General features: G+C 46.0%; 1 protein-coding gene across 3 annotated transcripts in view; it reads right to left on the reverse strand.

Moving 5' to 3' along the window:
* CIMIP4 (ciliary microtubule inner protein 4) overlaps positions 1–14,418 on the reverse strand; it is a 317,064-nt gene that overhangs the window by 65,688 nt on the left and 236,958 nt on the right. For all 3 annotated transcript variants that reach the window (XM_085601334.1, XM_085601335.1, XM_085601336.1), the window contains exon 9: positions 950–1,082. In XM_085601334.1, the coding sequence (XP_085457460.1) occupies positions 950–1,082 (133 nt within the window). The remainder of the gene's footprint in view (positions 1–949; positions 1,083–14,418) is intronic.

Here is a 14,418-nt window from a genome sequence, read left to right on the forward strand (position 1 = left end):
AGGGGCGGGTTCAAGCCCCTCTTCTCCAAGTCATTAAATCTCGCGAGCAAGACTGCGCAAGCGCAGCCTTCGCTAGCCGAGACCTAAAAAGCAGAATCAGTACTGGGACAGTCAAATCATTTTTGTGGGTTATTTCAAGATCACTGATGAAGGTTCTGTTAGAATCATACCATTAGGGGCTACCTCAAGACACAGTATTAGGTTTCATTTACCATGCTGGAACCTGCCCTGACATTATGGCAGTTTCTTTTATGTACAGGTCAAGTAAATGGAGCAGAAATTATACGGCTAGAAGATAGAAAAACATTTTTAATTGGGGTTCACTCATGGCTAAACTATCTCATCACAGGAGCAATGGAGAGACATAGGACTGTTGCAGTCACAGGCTTAGGCAGTGGTAATTTTGAAGATTTGGGCCAGTCTGGTGGCTGACAATTGCGATTGCTTGGTTTCCTACCGGGGAAGCCTTGCAGCCATGGAGAGGGACATGCCGTGGCCCCTCAGCCTTGGAGGTTTGCGGGGAAAGATTATAACCTTTTTGATCTGGGCAGGGTGGAGAAGGAGCACTCGCCTTGACAGGACTGGGAGAATTAATCTGCTCTTACATATACACAGTAGGAGAATGGTTCCAGACAATCTTTTATTGGCACGGTTTGGGCAAAAATGACTGCTACCACTTACACTTGCTCAGGACTGGGTGGGAGAAAATAGAGACCATTCTATCTGGGACAAGTAGAAATCGACTAGGGTTACAGCCCCATCCCTTAGGTCAGGGGGTGAATCGACTGCATTTCACATCTGGACAGTGTGGTGGCAGTTGAAGTTAAAGCCTTGCTTACATTAAAGCGTTGGGGGACAGTTAAAACTTCTCCTGGATGTACTGCGAAGGGTTAGAGTTAAAACCCCCTCTTACCTGTATATGTTGGGGGAAAGTCGCAGCCCCTCTTACCTGGGAAGTTGTTTGCTCGCAGGGCCTGCCCAAGCTGCTTGTAAGCACTAGCAGTCTTGGTACACTCCTCGAGTTTCCCTACTTTAAAGTCTGGCTTCTGCTGTCCCTCCTTGCAGATGACCTGTACAGGTACCTAGGAGAGGCAAGAGAACCATAAGCTCATGAATCGGGGGGTGCAAACACTGGCTCTTATACTTTACCAGCAATTTTAAGCTACCATACAAACTACACCTGCAAGGTCATAACCAAGCCTAGAAATATTAACAGAGCCGACCTTTGCTTGGATAGCGCCTGTTGCAAAAAGAAATGTGGCTCCCTCGCTGCTGTTGGTGAATAAAAAGAGGCAGCAGGGAGCTCCTTTGTAGTCCACAGGTCAATTTCTGGCTGATTACATAAGAACAGTGAATGACCTCTGAACACAAACACCACACACCTGCCCCAACGTATGCGATTCACACACACCCCCAAACCTTTACTGCTTCATGCTGGTACCGAATTGTTGGAGGGGATCATGATGCGAGGTGGTACAGGGTGAAAGGGAAATGTGTGATTTAGGAAGAAGGCTGGTGAAATCAGTGCTGGAAAATAATGGGAACCCACCGGATGCCATTTCCAGCAGTTATCTCCGGAAAACATGCTGAATTTGTCCTTGTAGCATTTTCTGACATCGGAACATAATTCAGCAGCGCCTACACGTTGTCTATTTTCGGTTCAAAGCAGCAATCTGCGGCAGGAAGGGGGCATTCTCATTTTCACTTCCAGCTGGGCTATAAAAACAAAGGCCTGCTGTAAAGGGCCATCCACTCTTTTGTTCATCCTGGCTGGGAGCCATCTGGTGCCTAACACTTAGATGCCAATGCAATAGAAGTAAACAAAGGTTCACAGCTTATCACTTCACAAGTAATTTAAAGAAACTATAACCTAGAGGCAGGTTTTGGCAGAAGCTGCCCCTGAATGGGTCCTCAAGTGCCAGCGCAATAACAGCAGCCGGGGACCTGTAAATTCCAGTTTAAGCCGCCTTATCGGCAAACAAGGAGGCTTTCCGCTCCCCCAGGGGACAGAAAAGCGCAACAAGGTTGGCGTGAAAACACCAAGCCAATGGGGGCCCAGGTAATGTTTGGAAACCCCCCTTGGGGGTAGGGGAGGGACACAGTTTCAGTTTTGATTTAATTCTCGGCAGAGAACAACAATTATTTAATACATAACATTTTCCCTTAAAATTCTGACAAAAATAAGAAGAATTGTAATACTAATACAAGTTAAAAAAGATTTCAAAAATTTGAATAAATTGTAACATACAAATTCATTTGGCGGAGCCTTACAAAGCGAGGTCAAGTTCTGAACTGAATTAATTTTACATTTTGGTTGTATGAACCTTTTTCTTGCTTGTACAACTGTCACACTTGGGCAAGCAAATAACATGTTCACGGTATTGCTCCCAGCTGTTACATAGGTTACAAGAACTACTAGTTTTTTCTTTTGGGAACCACTTCTGGTAAAAGATTTTAGGGGAAGTATCCCAAGTTGGAGTAATATAATCTATCTCCTGACACCGTGCTTTAGATTAAAATGAATATACTGCTGTATTTTCTTATAAACAATTGTTTCAGCATTTTTTTTTTTTACAGTGTCAGTTTGGAAGAATGTTGAAAGTCAAGATCAAAGCTTAATCTTGGTGTTAGATGTTTTGAAAAGAGTTTCAACTGAGCAGGAGTCCAAGATTGCAACAAATTCATTTTAACATTTGGTATTTTAAAAGCAATTGAGACATTCCTACAAAATACATTTCAGTGAACCTTGTTCAAATATCTCTATTTTTAATAAGGATCGTAGCGTTCCTTGTTCCACATGGAGGAGGTTATATGCCCATCTAATAATATTACTGATTCCTCTGGCATAAGAGCTAACTAGTGAAAGTTCGAGGCGGAGAGCTTGTACCGGAACAGCTTGAGACATCTTTGTGAGTTTCCGGAGGACGTTCCCTTCTTTGAGATCCAAATATTCCCATTGACTTAGAAGGATGTATTCAAGAGCATATGATAGTACTGGTAGGATCTTAGCACTATATACCTGAAGAAGAGGAGAAATGCCTTTGACTGGTCGAGGCATATAAACGTAGAAGTGCCCCCACATGGATGTCGACTTTCCGGTTCAGATTCTGTATATGAAGCAAGTTTTGTAGGGATTTTGAGAAAATTCTCCCTAGGTAGGTATATTCATCTGCCACTTCCAGCAGTTTTTCCCCTAGAGACCACTTGCAGTTCACACTCCGTTTCTTTCCAGAAAATGGAACTGTTTTGGTTTTTGTGGTATTCGGTATTAAGTAATTTTGCAGGCCAAATGGTGTTAAATCTAGGATGACTACATAGTCTGCATACATCAGGGTGTGGAATTTATGAAGTGCAATTTTAGGTGGAAAGTTGCAGACCTGTTTGAAGCTTTCAGACATATCGCTGAGATATAGGGAAAACAGTATGTAAGCAAGAAGGCATCCTTGTCTGAGGCCATTTGGTGTAGGTATAGGGCTTGTAAGACCCTTCTCCCTCCCCATTTGGACTTGGCACCAAGTTCCGGAGTATAGTGATGTTATTACATGGAGTAAGTTATCCAGGACACCCATTTTATGAAGTTTTCTCCAGAGTGTTCCTCTGTCCACCCTATTGAAAGCGGTCGTAAAGTCGACGAAGGCAGCGTATACGACCTGAGATTTTAAGGTTACATATTTATCGATTATGGTTTGCAACACTGCGATGTTATCAGTGACAGAGGGTTTTGGTCTAAACCCAGCTTGATATAAAAGAGTTAGACCTGCTGAAAAAGCCCAGTCTTTAAGATGATCTAGCACTGCTGCTGCAAAAATCTTTCGTGTTGCCTCCAGGAGAGCAATCTGCTTGTAGTTACCGGGAAGCAGCCTTGAGCACTTATGTATTGGAATTACAATACTCCCCTTCCAAGATTTTCGAATTTTCCCTGTGTTAAAGATATGGCGAAAGAGGGGAGCTAAGAACTTTGGAGTTGCTTTGGAGGACCTGGATTGGAATTCGATCCGGACCCGTTGCTCCCGATGTTCTTGATATATATATATATATATATATAGCGCTCAATTAGAAAGGGAGATGGAGCTCCATTATCTGAAGTGTTTACTCCAGGATTACTTGCCAATCTGTTCGTACTTTCTGAACTGTTATTTAATTTATATAATTTGGTTAGGTATGTTTCCCATTCTGTCAGGGGTACTGGGATGGCTTGAAATGATTTTTTGTGCCCATTTCTTTGGCGATTATATTCAAATATGCACGTTGGTTATTCTGTTTTGCTACCATCTGTATGTCGATCCAATTTTTATCCAAGACTGTGCTTTGAGAGTACATAATGTGGCCTGAAGATGTATATTGTGCTTTCCACTCTGTAGCCAATTGAAGAATTGCATGATCACTTCCCGGTGCAAAATTAATTTTAAGGTAGGAGACAGTACCGAACAGATTCAGGCTACAGTTCATATAGTCCAGGGTTGAGGAGCTGAAGTTCCCTGGACTTGTGGAGGATGCCGGAATATCTCCTTCTACGGTGCCATTTAGTATTACTCCATTTAACATTGGAAGTGAGGCTAGCAACATTTTCCCTCTTTTGCAGCTTTGTTTTTTTTGGGGCAATAGAGGAGTGGAGATTGCCAGGGCTTCTTCTTTATCACAGTTTACCCATTTTTCGAGTAGCTAGTTAGATATTTTTCCATTGAAGTCGCCTGTTATGAAGACTGAAGGATAGCCTTGTTGATCTATTACCTTTTCTATTCCCTCAAATACTTCTATTGCTAGTGCATCCATTTTTGACCCAGGAGGGATATAAACATTAAAGATGAGGAGATCTTTCAAAGTTTCTAGTGGGTCGATCCCAAATTTGACCTCAATACATTGAAAATTCTTTAAATCTATTGGGATAATTTCTTGGTCCCACTTAAAATCTTCATTAAGAAGAATATCTATCCCTCCTTTCGCATGTCCCCGTTCTACCTGCTCTGCAGGGATATCATATACGTAGTGGTCTTGTTGGTCAAAAGTTTCTTGTAGGGTAACAATCCCTGGTCGATCTTCCATGATTAGGGCTAATTTCTCCTTTGTGTTTCCGGCGATGTTTCAGGAAGAGATGGTCAAACCTGCATTAAAAAGGAGTTTGTTTTCCTTGCCCCGTTTGTTGCTATTCAGATTCCCCGCAACCAAAGCCCATGAGTATTCACTTGTTATTCCCTCTTTGGTGTATTTTTACTCCAGCTTCTCCTTTCTTCATTCTTTATAGAAACAAAAATATTTTCTTCCAAGAAATTTGGAGGATTTTTTTGTAGCACTGTACCTTTAGATCAATTGCTAATTTCTTCGGAAGTTTCCAACCTTTGGGTTTTACAGTTTTGCACTGGCGTCAAGTCGTAACCGTATTTGTGAAGAGTCTCACTTTCCTTTATTATTCCTGGTATTACTGGAGACCAGAAGTCCACTGTCACTGTTGTAGTTTTAGATTTTTCTGGGTAAGTTGCTAATTTTATTTCGTTGCTAGATAGAGAATGCAGCAGCTGTATCTTTTTCAGCAGATTTATAATTCTCTCACGATTAAGCGGGACGTCGCCTGAAGGGAATAAGTCTGTGATTTTCAGGCGGCATGTCTTGATCTTCTCAGACTGTGTGTGCGTCTTACCAGTGGAACAGGTTCTTTGTGGGATATCCTTATAAGCCGGCATCTTTGTTCCAGGATCTATAGCTGATAAACTTGACGCCATTGGGCTAAGTTGGTTAGGGTTTACCCTTTAATTGGTGATTTCTGCTCCTTTTCGACCGGGTTCTGCATCATTTCTGATCGGTCTTCTTTTTCTAGGGAATTAGTCGTGGGGGAGAAGGTATTCCGGAACCTTGTCTTCCGGGCTTTCTTCTTTGCAATCCTTCTAACGCCCTTCTCTTTGTCCTTTTCCGATTAATCTTTTGTTGTTTCCTTTCATTATTCGGTGTTTCTAGGCCAGGGGAGACAACGGTCGAAATTACAGTGGTTTCTATTGCTTTTTGATTAGATACTGATGAGTTATTGAATTTTGGTTGAGCATTAGTTTTTATTTTGGTGAAAATAGGGTAATATGCTGTGGCCGGTTGCTGGGTATCCATCTTGTTATTTTCCTTGAAAAGATTTCTAAGGGAATAAATCTGATTGAGATCTTATGTTCCCTTTTCTTTAGGTAGACTCCAACCGGTTTGAGTTGCTACTTCTTTCTTTGGTGGGGAAAGTTTTTGTTATTACACCTTTTGGTTTGAGGAGGTTTTCCGCATTATGTTTTTCACCTTTTTCTGCTGGTAGTGTTTTTAGTTGGTCTTTCTTCCTTTTTTTCCCACTAGTTATTTTAACATTCCTATTTGGGTATCCAGCATCTGATCGGAGTTTTCCAAATTATTACCAAGATGGGTGAGGACTGATTTTAGAATTTTTTGTAAGGTAAACAAAGATTTAGATACCGGAGTGTATTCGTTAGAGAGTCCTGTGATCTTTAGGAGTGAGAAACTTGGTGATTGAGAAAGGGACCCTTCTAAGTCATATGGTTTTTGTGGGGTACTGTTCTGGATTTTCTCCGACTCCTTTGGTGCTTCTTTATAGAAGATCAAGTCCTTAATGTTAATATCCGGGCAAGTGACGTTGTAGTCGAAGGTTTGTGTGAAGTATTTCTGATTTTGTTGGTTCCGAAGTGGTAAGATTACTGGTTTGTTCGTCCAAGATTCTCAGGGTACTTTTTGTATCTTCCTCTAGTGTTTTTTGATTTTGAGTGAGATCTGCTACTTTCTTTTCCTCATCATTATTCATCTTATTTAGTTGATCTTTTTATGTTTGTCCCTGCTCATTTGTACCTTGTTTTATGAAGTATTTGGTTATACCAGGGGTCATTAGACTTTCCTAGTCGGACCGGCTTCTCAGCACTCCTGATTGGGAACAGAACAAGCAATCTTTTCATAAAAATTGTTTGTGATCTCAGTTTTATGTATGCCATTTGACATAAACTATGTATTTTGAAGAGTAACAATAGTTTCTGGAAGCAGTAGTCGAGCATAAAGGATGGGTAGAGGACTGTGAAAGGATGGCAGTAAGTGGGCAAAATCAGACAGTTGGTAATACGCTGGATGGAGCAATCGTTGATTAGTAAACACTTGGGAAACCGCTAGCAGTACCCAGACCAGTGGGCCTTATCTGCCGGCTTTCCTGGGTACTCTCACCTGAGTTGGTAAGCTGACCCTGCCGCTTCTTTATTCCACAGAAGCCGTGAGTGTCGTACTGACAGGCACCCCGTGGTAGTTCCTCTGCCCCTCTGGTCAGCTTCCACAGGGCCCCTGCTGAGCTGTGTCTCTCCGCTGAACCAAAGAGGGCAGTTTGTTGTGGATGTTATTTACATCCCAGGACCAGGGGTGGAAGCAACTCTGCAGGCGGTAGTCAGCAGCACTGGAACAGAAAGACTGCTACCTGATGGTTCCTGGCCGCTCGTACACTTGGCCATACTAATCCCCTGCTTTATTAGTCCTGTAGGGCCTTGGTGCAGTGGCAGAGCGCCCACTGAAGGATCGGCAGATCCACCTTCTCCGCCTCAGCCTCCGTCAGGCGGATAGGCAGTTGATGTTTGAATTCCTGTGTCGGGGGGCAGGGTGGGGGTCCGAGAAGATCAGCATCTCCCGCTCCTTTGCGGCTCTGTTACTCCACAGCCTCGCGGCTCGACCGTCAGAGGAGCTGAGCTCACCGGTCTCTACTCACCGCCCGCCTCCCACCACTGCCAATGCTGCACTCTGCTGTTCTCTGGTGACTCGGTGTTTGGGGGCGGGAGGGGGAGCAAGAGCTACTGTGCTCCTCGGAGGCTCGACTATGGCCCCTCAAACTCCTGTAACAGAACAGTGGGGGCTCTGGCTCAGGTTTCGAGCAAGCTGCCAGGCACTTGATCGTAGGTAAAAGACCACTGCGGACCTATCGCAATTAGCGTCGTGGGTGTTCACGGGTGGGTCTTCCTCTTGACGGTCTCCCTCTCGGCTCCCACCTCCTTAGCAGCCGCAAACCGCCTCTAATGGTGCTCGCTCGCCACCGGAGCTCCTGCTCCGTTCCTACTCCACAACTGCTGCGAGCTCCAAGCACGTCAGACCTGCTCAATCGATCGACACCATTGCACCCCCCTGCAGGAGGTAAATTTGATGAGCAGCGGCATCTGGGACCGCTTTAGGCGATCCTTACATACATAATTAAAGGCAGCATTGCGATGGCATATCGGTGGCAATGCAAGGTTCATGATTGGAGTCACATGGCGACCCCTAAACGTTTGATGTTGACATTGTGGAGGGCTTTACTCCCCAGTTCAGCTATGATTTATAAATCCCTAGTGGCTCTCCCAATAAATGCGCTCAAGCCATCTGTATAGCGTCAGTCCTTTCCGTTTCTTCCTCCTACTCTGTGTGGTCTCGGAACACACTCAAAATTACCACAGAGTCCTGACACTTTAGTGTCTTGGGCCCTAAGCTCACATGCAGATGTAATCACAACACAGGATTACAGTAACCGGCCCAGGGCACATGCCCACTGCCCCTTTTGTTAACAGGGTCACCTGACGCCTGGGATGGGTGGGGGTAGGGTATATGTACAACACATTTCTAGTACACTAGAACATGTCCAGCAGTACACTACATCCCTCTCAAACTTTATTGAAAAAGATGAACAAGTCCAACATGCAAGAAAGAACAAACAACAAAAACACAGCACCACTGAGTCTCTTCAGGCCGTCCACAGGACAGTACTGGATCTCGCGACCACCTGTCCATGAGGTTTAAGTCCACCTCTGGGACGTCGTTTGGACCCGACTGGTCTCATGGTGTTGGAGTCTATTTACATAGTTCACTCTTGGCGGCGCGTTAGGAGCGGTGATGAAGTTCACTACAAATATCTATTTGAAGGCACCCAGGCTCCATGGATGGCAAACCTGCAAAGACTGAGGATAACATTGATGGATAGGAGTCTTCTTGAAGGCTTTCATGCTTTCCAGTGCCCGCTGGTGGAGCCGCTTCAGACTTCTCTCTTGTGCCAGGACTTCCACACATGGAAACTTCCTTGAGGCCCTTTTTGCTGGGCTGCCATGGGACTGTGTGGACTGTGCGGGCCTCTCGTAGGCCGTACGAAGGAGTGTCTGAGGAGCTGCCAAGAGACCCACATTCAAGTCTCTCGTTCAGCCACAAAGGGTGGTTGTCTCAGAGTTTGTGGGCTCCGGCCATCAGGACTCGGGTGCACAGGCTTTCTGTCATGACAGTGTTAGGAGCACACTGTGCGGTGGCCACTGACCTTACTAGAAGGCAGCAGGGACGGCGGCAGATGAAATTTCCCTACTTCCCGAGGGCGCGTCGTGCCCCAGAGAGGATTACACTACTCTATGGACAGACGTCCCCCCGGGAGAGAAGGAAAGAACACACGATCGTTCGGTGTGGTGCTCCTTGGAGACGGTTAGGGAAAGATTCCAGTATCAGCAGGCACGTCGGATGGGCATTGCACCAACTGAAAATGACAAAGACATAGGGTGGGAGTCGCATAGGAGCCACTTGCTCATACTTGTGCCATTCAGCGGGTTGCCATTACTGGTGCTGTCGCGTTCTTCTCCTGCTGTAGTAGCTTAGATTAAAGGCTTTCCTTTTCTCCTTGCAGGACAGCCCTTAGTCTTTCTAAAATCCCTCCAATCCCCGGGACCTCTTCGGGTGTGATGTGCAATACAGGCAGTTACCCAGGCTGAGGTGCACCATTGGGAGTGTCCTCCAGGTGGTGCTGCAGCCACCACTAATTTGAAAATAGTGCTGGCCTTGCGGGGCAGTTGCGATGTCGGTGTCTGCCTATTTCAAGCATGTAAGAATAAAGATAAACGCTGGGCAACCATATACAACACTGCCCAATGCAGGAGCGGCCCCTTCCACTCCTACAGACGGATTCCAGCTCTCCATGAGACAGACTTGATGCCATATTGAAAGCTATAGAGAGATCCCATGTCTCACTGGAATCTAAAATAGCCAGCGTAGCAGTGGACCTCGAAATGCTCCATGCAGGCCACAGAAAGTTGTCAGACTGGGTGGAGACTGCGGAACACACCCTATTGGTGCTACAACCTATGTCCGAGTTGGTGGAAAAACAGCTGTGGGAATGCAAGGCCAGAATTCGACATCCGGAGGACAGGGTGGAAGATGCAAAGGGACGCTCAAGGCAAAACAATTTCCGCCAAATTGGCTTGCCAGAGGGGGCGGAAGGACAAGATGCATCGCCATTTGTAGAGCGGTGGATCAAGTAGCTGCTACCTGCTTCTTCCCAGTTGAACATGCACACCGCATCCCCTCCAGGAGACCGGCACCAGGCTCGGGGCTTCGCCCGTTCATCTTCAAGGTCCTACACTTCCGAGACAAGGACGCAATACTACGCAAAACGAGGAAATTGCAAGAAATAAGGCTAGAGAATGTTTGTGTGATGTTCTTCCTGGATTACACTTTAGGTGTGCAGAGTCAACGTGGCTCATTCCTACAAGTAAAGCAGAAGCTCCGACAGCTGGATATCCAATACTCATTGTTCCCAGCGAGGTTTCGTGTGGTGACTGGCGGAAAGGCAAGATTCTTTGACGCACCACAGGACGCATGGGACTGGCTAGAATCCACCGGACAGTTCTCAGGTCCCCGACCAAGCAACAGGGGTGGAGAGCAGAACAACTCAGAAGGTGCTCCAACAACACGCTGGCGGCGTGGCAAAAGACGCCCGCCCAGACTGCCAGACTGGTGGCAGTGCCGGACCTGTAACAAATCATTAGAGAACAACAATGGGCTGTTTGTGAGACAGCACGCATAGCCGATACACACCCCCCCCCCCCCCCCCCAACGGCTCTGAGAAAGATGCAGCTTCCGCCCAATCATCCGGAGATGAGGAGTCCTCGATGATTTGTCCGTCAGATACTAACTCGCTAACCTTGCCAAACCTTACACCACAGATGTGCGATGCCATTATTTGAAGTGCATTCTGCTTCTATCTTCTCTCTGCTCTCCTCCGTCATTCTACCTTGCCATTTGCATGCAAGATAGGACTGATATGCCGCTAATGCACTGGGTGGGGCGGAATGGGTCAGGAACAGCTGAGTGTCTACTTGGCTCCTGGAATGGGGGCGAGTTAGGAGGAACTGCCTTCCTCTGGTTTTGACTTAAGTTTGTATTGTCTCCGACGTGTTTTTTAAAAAAATGTTTATCTCCTGGTAATGTTGGGGGATGATACCATTAAGTGCCTTGCGAGATTTCACACCCTCTCACCCACATTATCGGGGGGGATCAGTTAGTTTTCCAGAGTTTGAGTATAAGTTTGGGCAGCCTTTTCTGTTGATAAGGACCACCCTTTTGGTATTACTACACCATTAGGTTGGTATCTAGGTTTCAAGCCAGGTTGTACGGGTTTCACTATAGGCACTTCTTGCGGTGTTTTGCTGTCGCTATTCTACACAGCTTCATATATGTCTTGACCTCAGGAGAATCACAATCCATTACGTAGTTGCAACATGACAGATCAGTGAATTCTCACGTGCGAGGCTTGCGCACAACCTTCATGCCGCTATGCAGTATATTCCTACCTCAAAAAGGCATAACGTCCAAATGGCCCTTTTGCAAGAAACATACTACACACACTTGAAGGCATCTAAACTGCAGCACAAGTGGAGGGGCCGATTATTTGCCACAAATTTCGCTTCATTTGCTCTGGTACACTGATCTCGATCCGCCCGAACAACCCCTTCTTGGCAGAGGAGGTGGTGTCAGACACGGAGGGTAAATATGCTTTCATAAAGGGAAGACTGGATGGTCGACACCTTCTACAGGGTAATATTTACGCTCCCAATGTAGAAGAAGGACCCTTTATGTAGTCGCTATCACCGGTGCTTTCTAAGTGGTGTGTTCTGCCATGGCTGATAGGCAAGGATTTTAATAGTGTCATGGACACAGGCTTAAGCCGGTCTTTTCCCCCCCTCCGCTGCACAACAGCTTCTACCAACGCTTCCATTTTGAGGGATTGGATGCGGCAATATGGATTAGTAGACATGTGGAGACATCGCAACCCCGCGACACAAGTGTATTCCCTTTACTCCCCACCACATGCACTACATGTCCGGCTAGATAGAATCTTAAGCATATCCAATTAGCTTCCCTCTGTCATAGACACTGATTACTTAGGTTGCACCCACACTACATAACAAGAAACCCCCAGGTCCCCACCTGGCATTTACAACCTGCCATGCTGGAAGATGCTCTCTTCAGAGAGTCTCTTAATGATGCCATTGCAGGCTATTTCACACACAACACAAGCACAGCTACATAGGCCGTGGTGGAATGGGATGCATTAAAGGTCACACTGCGGGGCAATACCTGGAGATGGGAAGTATCATGAGAAGACAAGTGGAGGCAGAATTACTAGATGTGGAGCGTACCCTAATAACACTCGAGACATGGGCTGCCGCCACGTCCTCCTGTGCTCCGAAATTAACAGATGCATGTAAAACACATGCAACACTGACAGATGACTGAACTATACGGCACACTCAGTGAGAACACATGCGACAGCTGACCGTTCAGGGTCCCTTCGTCAGGGCTCGACAAATCCACTCGACCGCTCGCATTTGCGAGGTAAATTTAATGAGGTCAAGCTATTTTTAGGTCCTACTCGCCCTTTCTGGCGAGTAGGAAAACATACTAACTTTTGTCCTCTGTCTTTGAAAACGGAGAAAATGTGACAAGATAACAAGATTTAAAGGCCTTTTTATTGCTCACAAAGCAAATGAGCAATAAAGATGCCTTTAAATCTTGTTATCTTGTCACATTTGCTCCGCTTTCAGAGACGGCGGTCAAGTAGGTGACTGTTAGGTCGAGGACATTTTTCAAGGTACTAGACCTGCAGGACTAGTACCATTTTCCAGATTTTTCGAGCCCTGCCCTTCGTGCCTGGCTGATTAGACAGGAACAGCCAGCAGGACCCATAACTGCACTGCTATCTCTTGATGGTGTGATGCACTATATACGCAGCACGAAATACATGACGAAATGGTCCTCCATTTCACAAAATTATATCCAATGGACGCTGGAAGAGTCAGGCATGGATACACGCTCTTTTTTAAAGAACCTTACCTTCCACGCGCTGACCCCAGATTAGGGCATGGAGCTGAATACCCTCATAACGCCGACTGAGATACAGGGCGCGATGCGCGCTTTAGCTTCTGGGAAAATGCCGGGCCCAGAGGAATTGGCCATCGGAATTCTACAAAGCATACGCGGACCTCTCGGCTCCGCAAATGCACCGGATGTACAAAGAGGCATTACAATCCGCACAACTCCCTCAATGAAGCTACATTAGTCACCTTACTGAAGCCTAACAGAGACCCCATGTAACTAGGATCATATCACCCGCTAGCGTTCTTAAATGTAGATTATAAGATACTGGCAGGAGTATTAGGGGTGAGGTTAGCTTTACTGACACCACAGTTGATACATGGGGATCAGAATGGTTTTGTCCCGGCATGCAAGACCTCTCAATTTGGGCAGGTTATTCTGCGTAATGACATGAGCCCCACATATTTGGCCCATATCGGGGTGCTTAGTATTCGATGTGGAAAAAACTTTTGACACCGTTGAGTAGTTGTTCCTTTTCAGTGTACTGCCGAGATATGGGATTTGCCCGTACTTTCTACGCCTGGTCAGACTTTTATATGACAAACCAACTGTACAAGTCCGGACAGGGAATTTTATCTCAAAACCCATAAAGGTATGCAGGGGTACCAGATAGGGCTGCCCCCTATCTCCGCTTCTCTTTTGATTGGCTATCAAGCCATTGGCAATGGCTATACACGCTTCTGCCAGTCAGTGGGGTATTCTGCTGGAAACGGACATGCACGCAATATCGTTATATGCAGACAATATCTCACTGTACATCAGAGATGTTGGGTCCATCCCGGACGACATACACTCCATTTTCAGCCTCTTCGCCAGACTGTCTGGGCTGCATGTCAACTGGGGAACATCAGGCTTTTTCCCTTTCCCTCCCACACAACAGACCCGACCCTCACTGTTTGTGATGTCCCGGTCACTTGGCAGCCGACCATGTTCTGATATTTAGGAATATCTTGAAAACCCACCTCTTCCCCTGATCCCCTTTCTCCATGGTTACCTCCTCTGAATCGGCTGTCTTGGTTTTTTAGCGCTGGGATGCTTCCGGGTTACTACGCGCTCTATAAAAACCACATTCATTCATTCATTCATATGGATTGATCACACTAATCAGGACCTAATAGAAGGCAACCTGTTAGAAGTTGGCTTGATATATGGTGTACACTCACGTAAGTGGGCACCTTGCACCAATCCAGACAACCCTTATGGTGATTTTGGTGGTCTTAGACAACCTCAGAAAACTCTCTAAGTGGAAGCTGT

The sequence above is a fragment of the Triturus cristatus genome, chromosome 4_2 (assembly GCF_964204655.1).
Source record: "Triturus cristatus chromosome 4_2, aTriCri1.1, whole genome shotgun sequence".
Taxonomy (NCBI): Eukaryota; Metazoa; Chordata; class Amphibia; order Caudata; family Salamandridae; genus Triturus; species Triturus cristatus.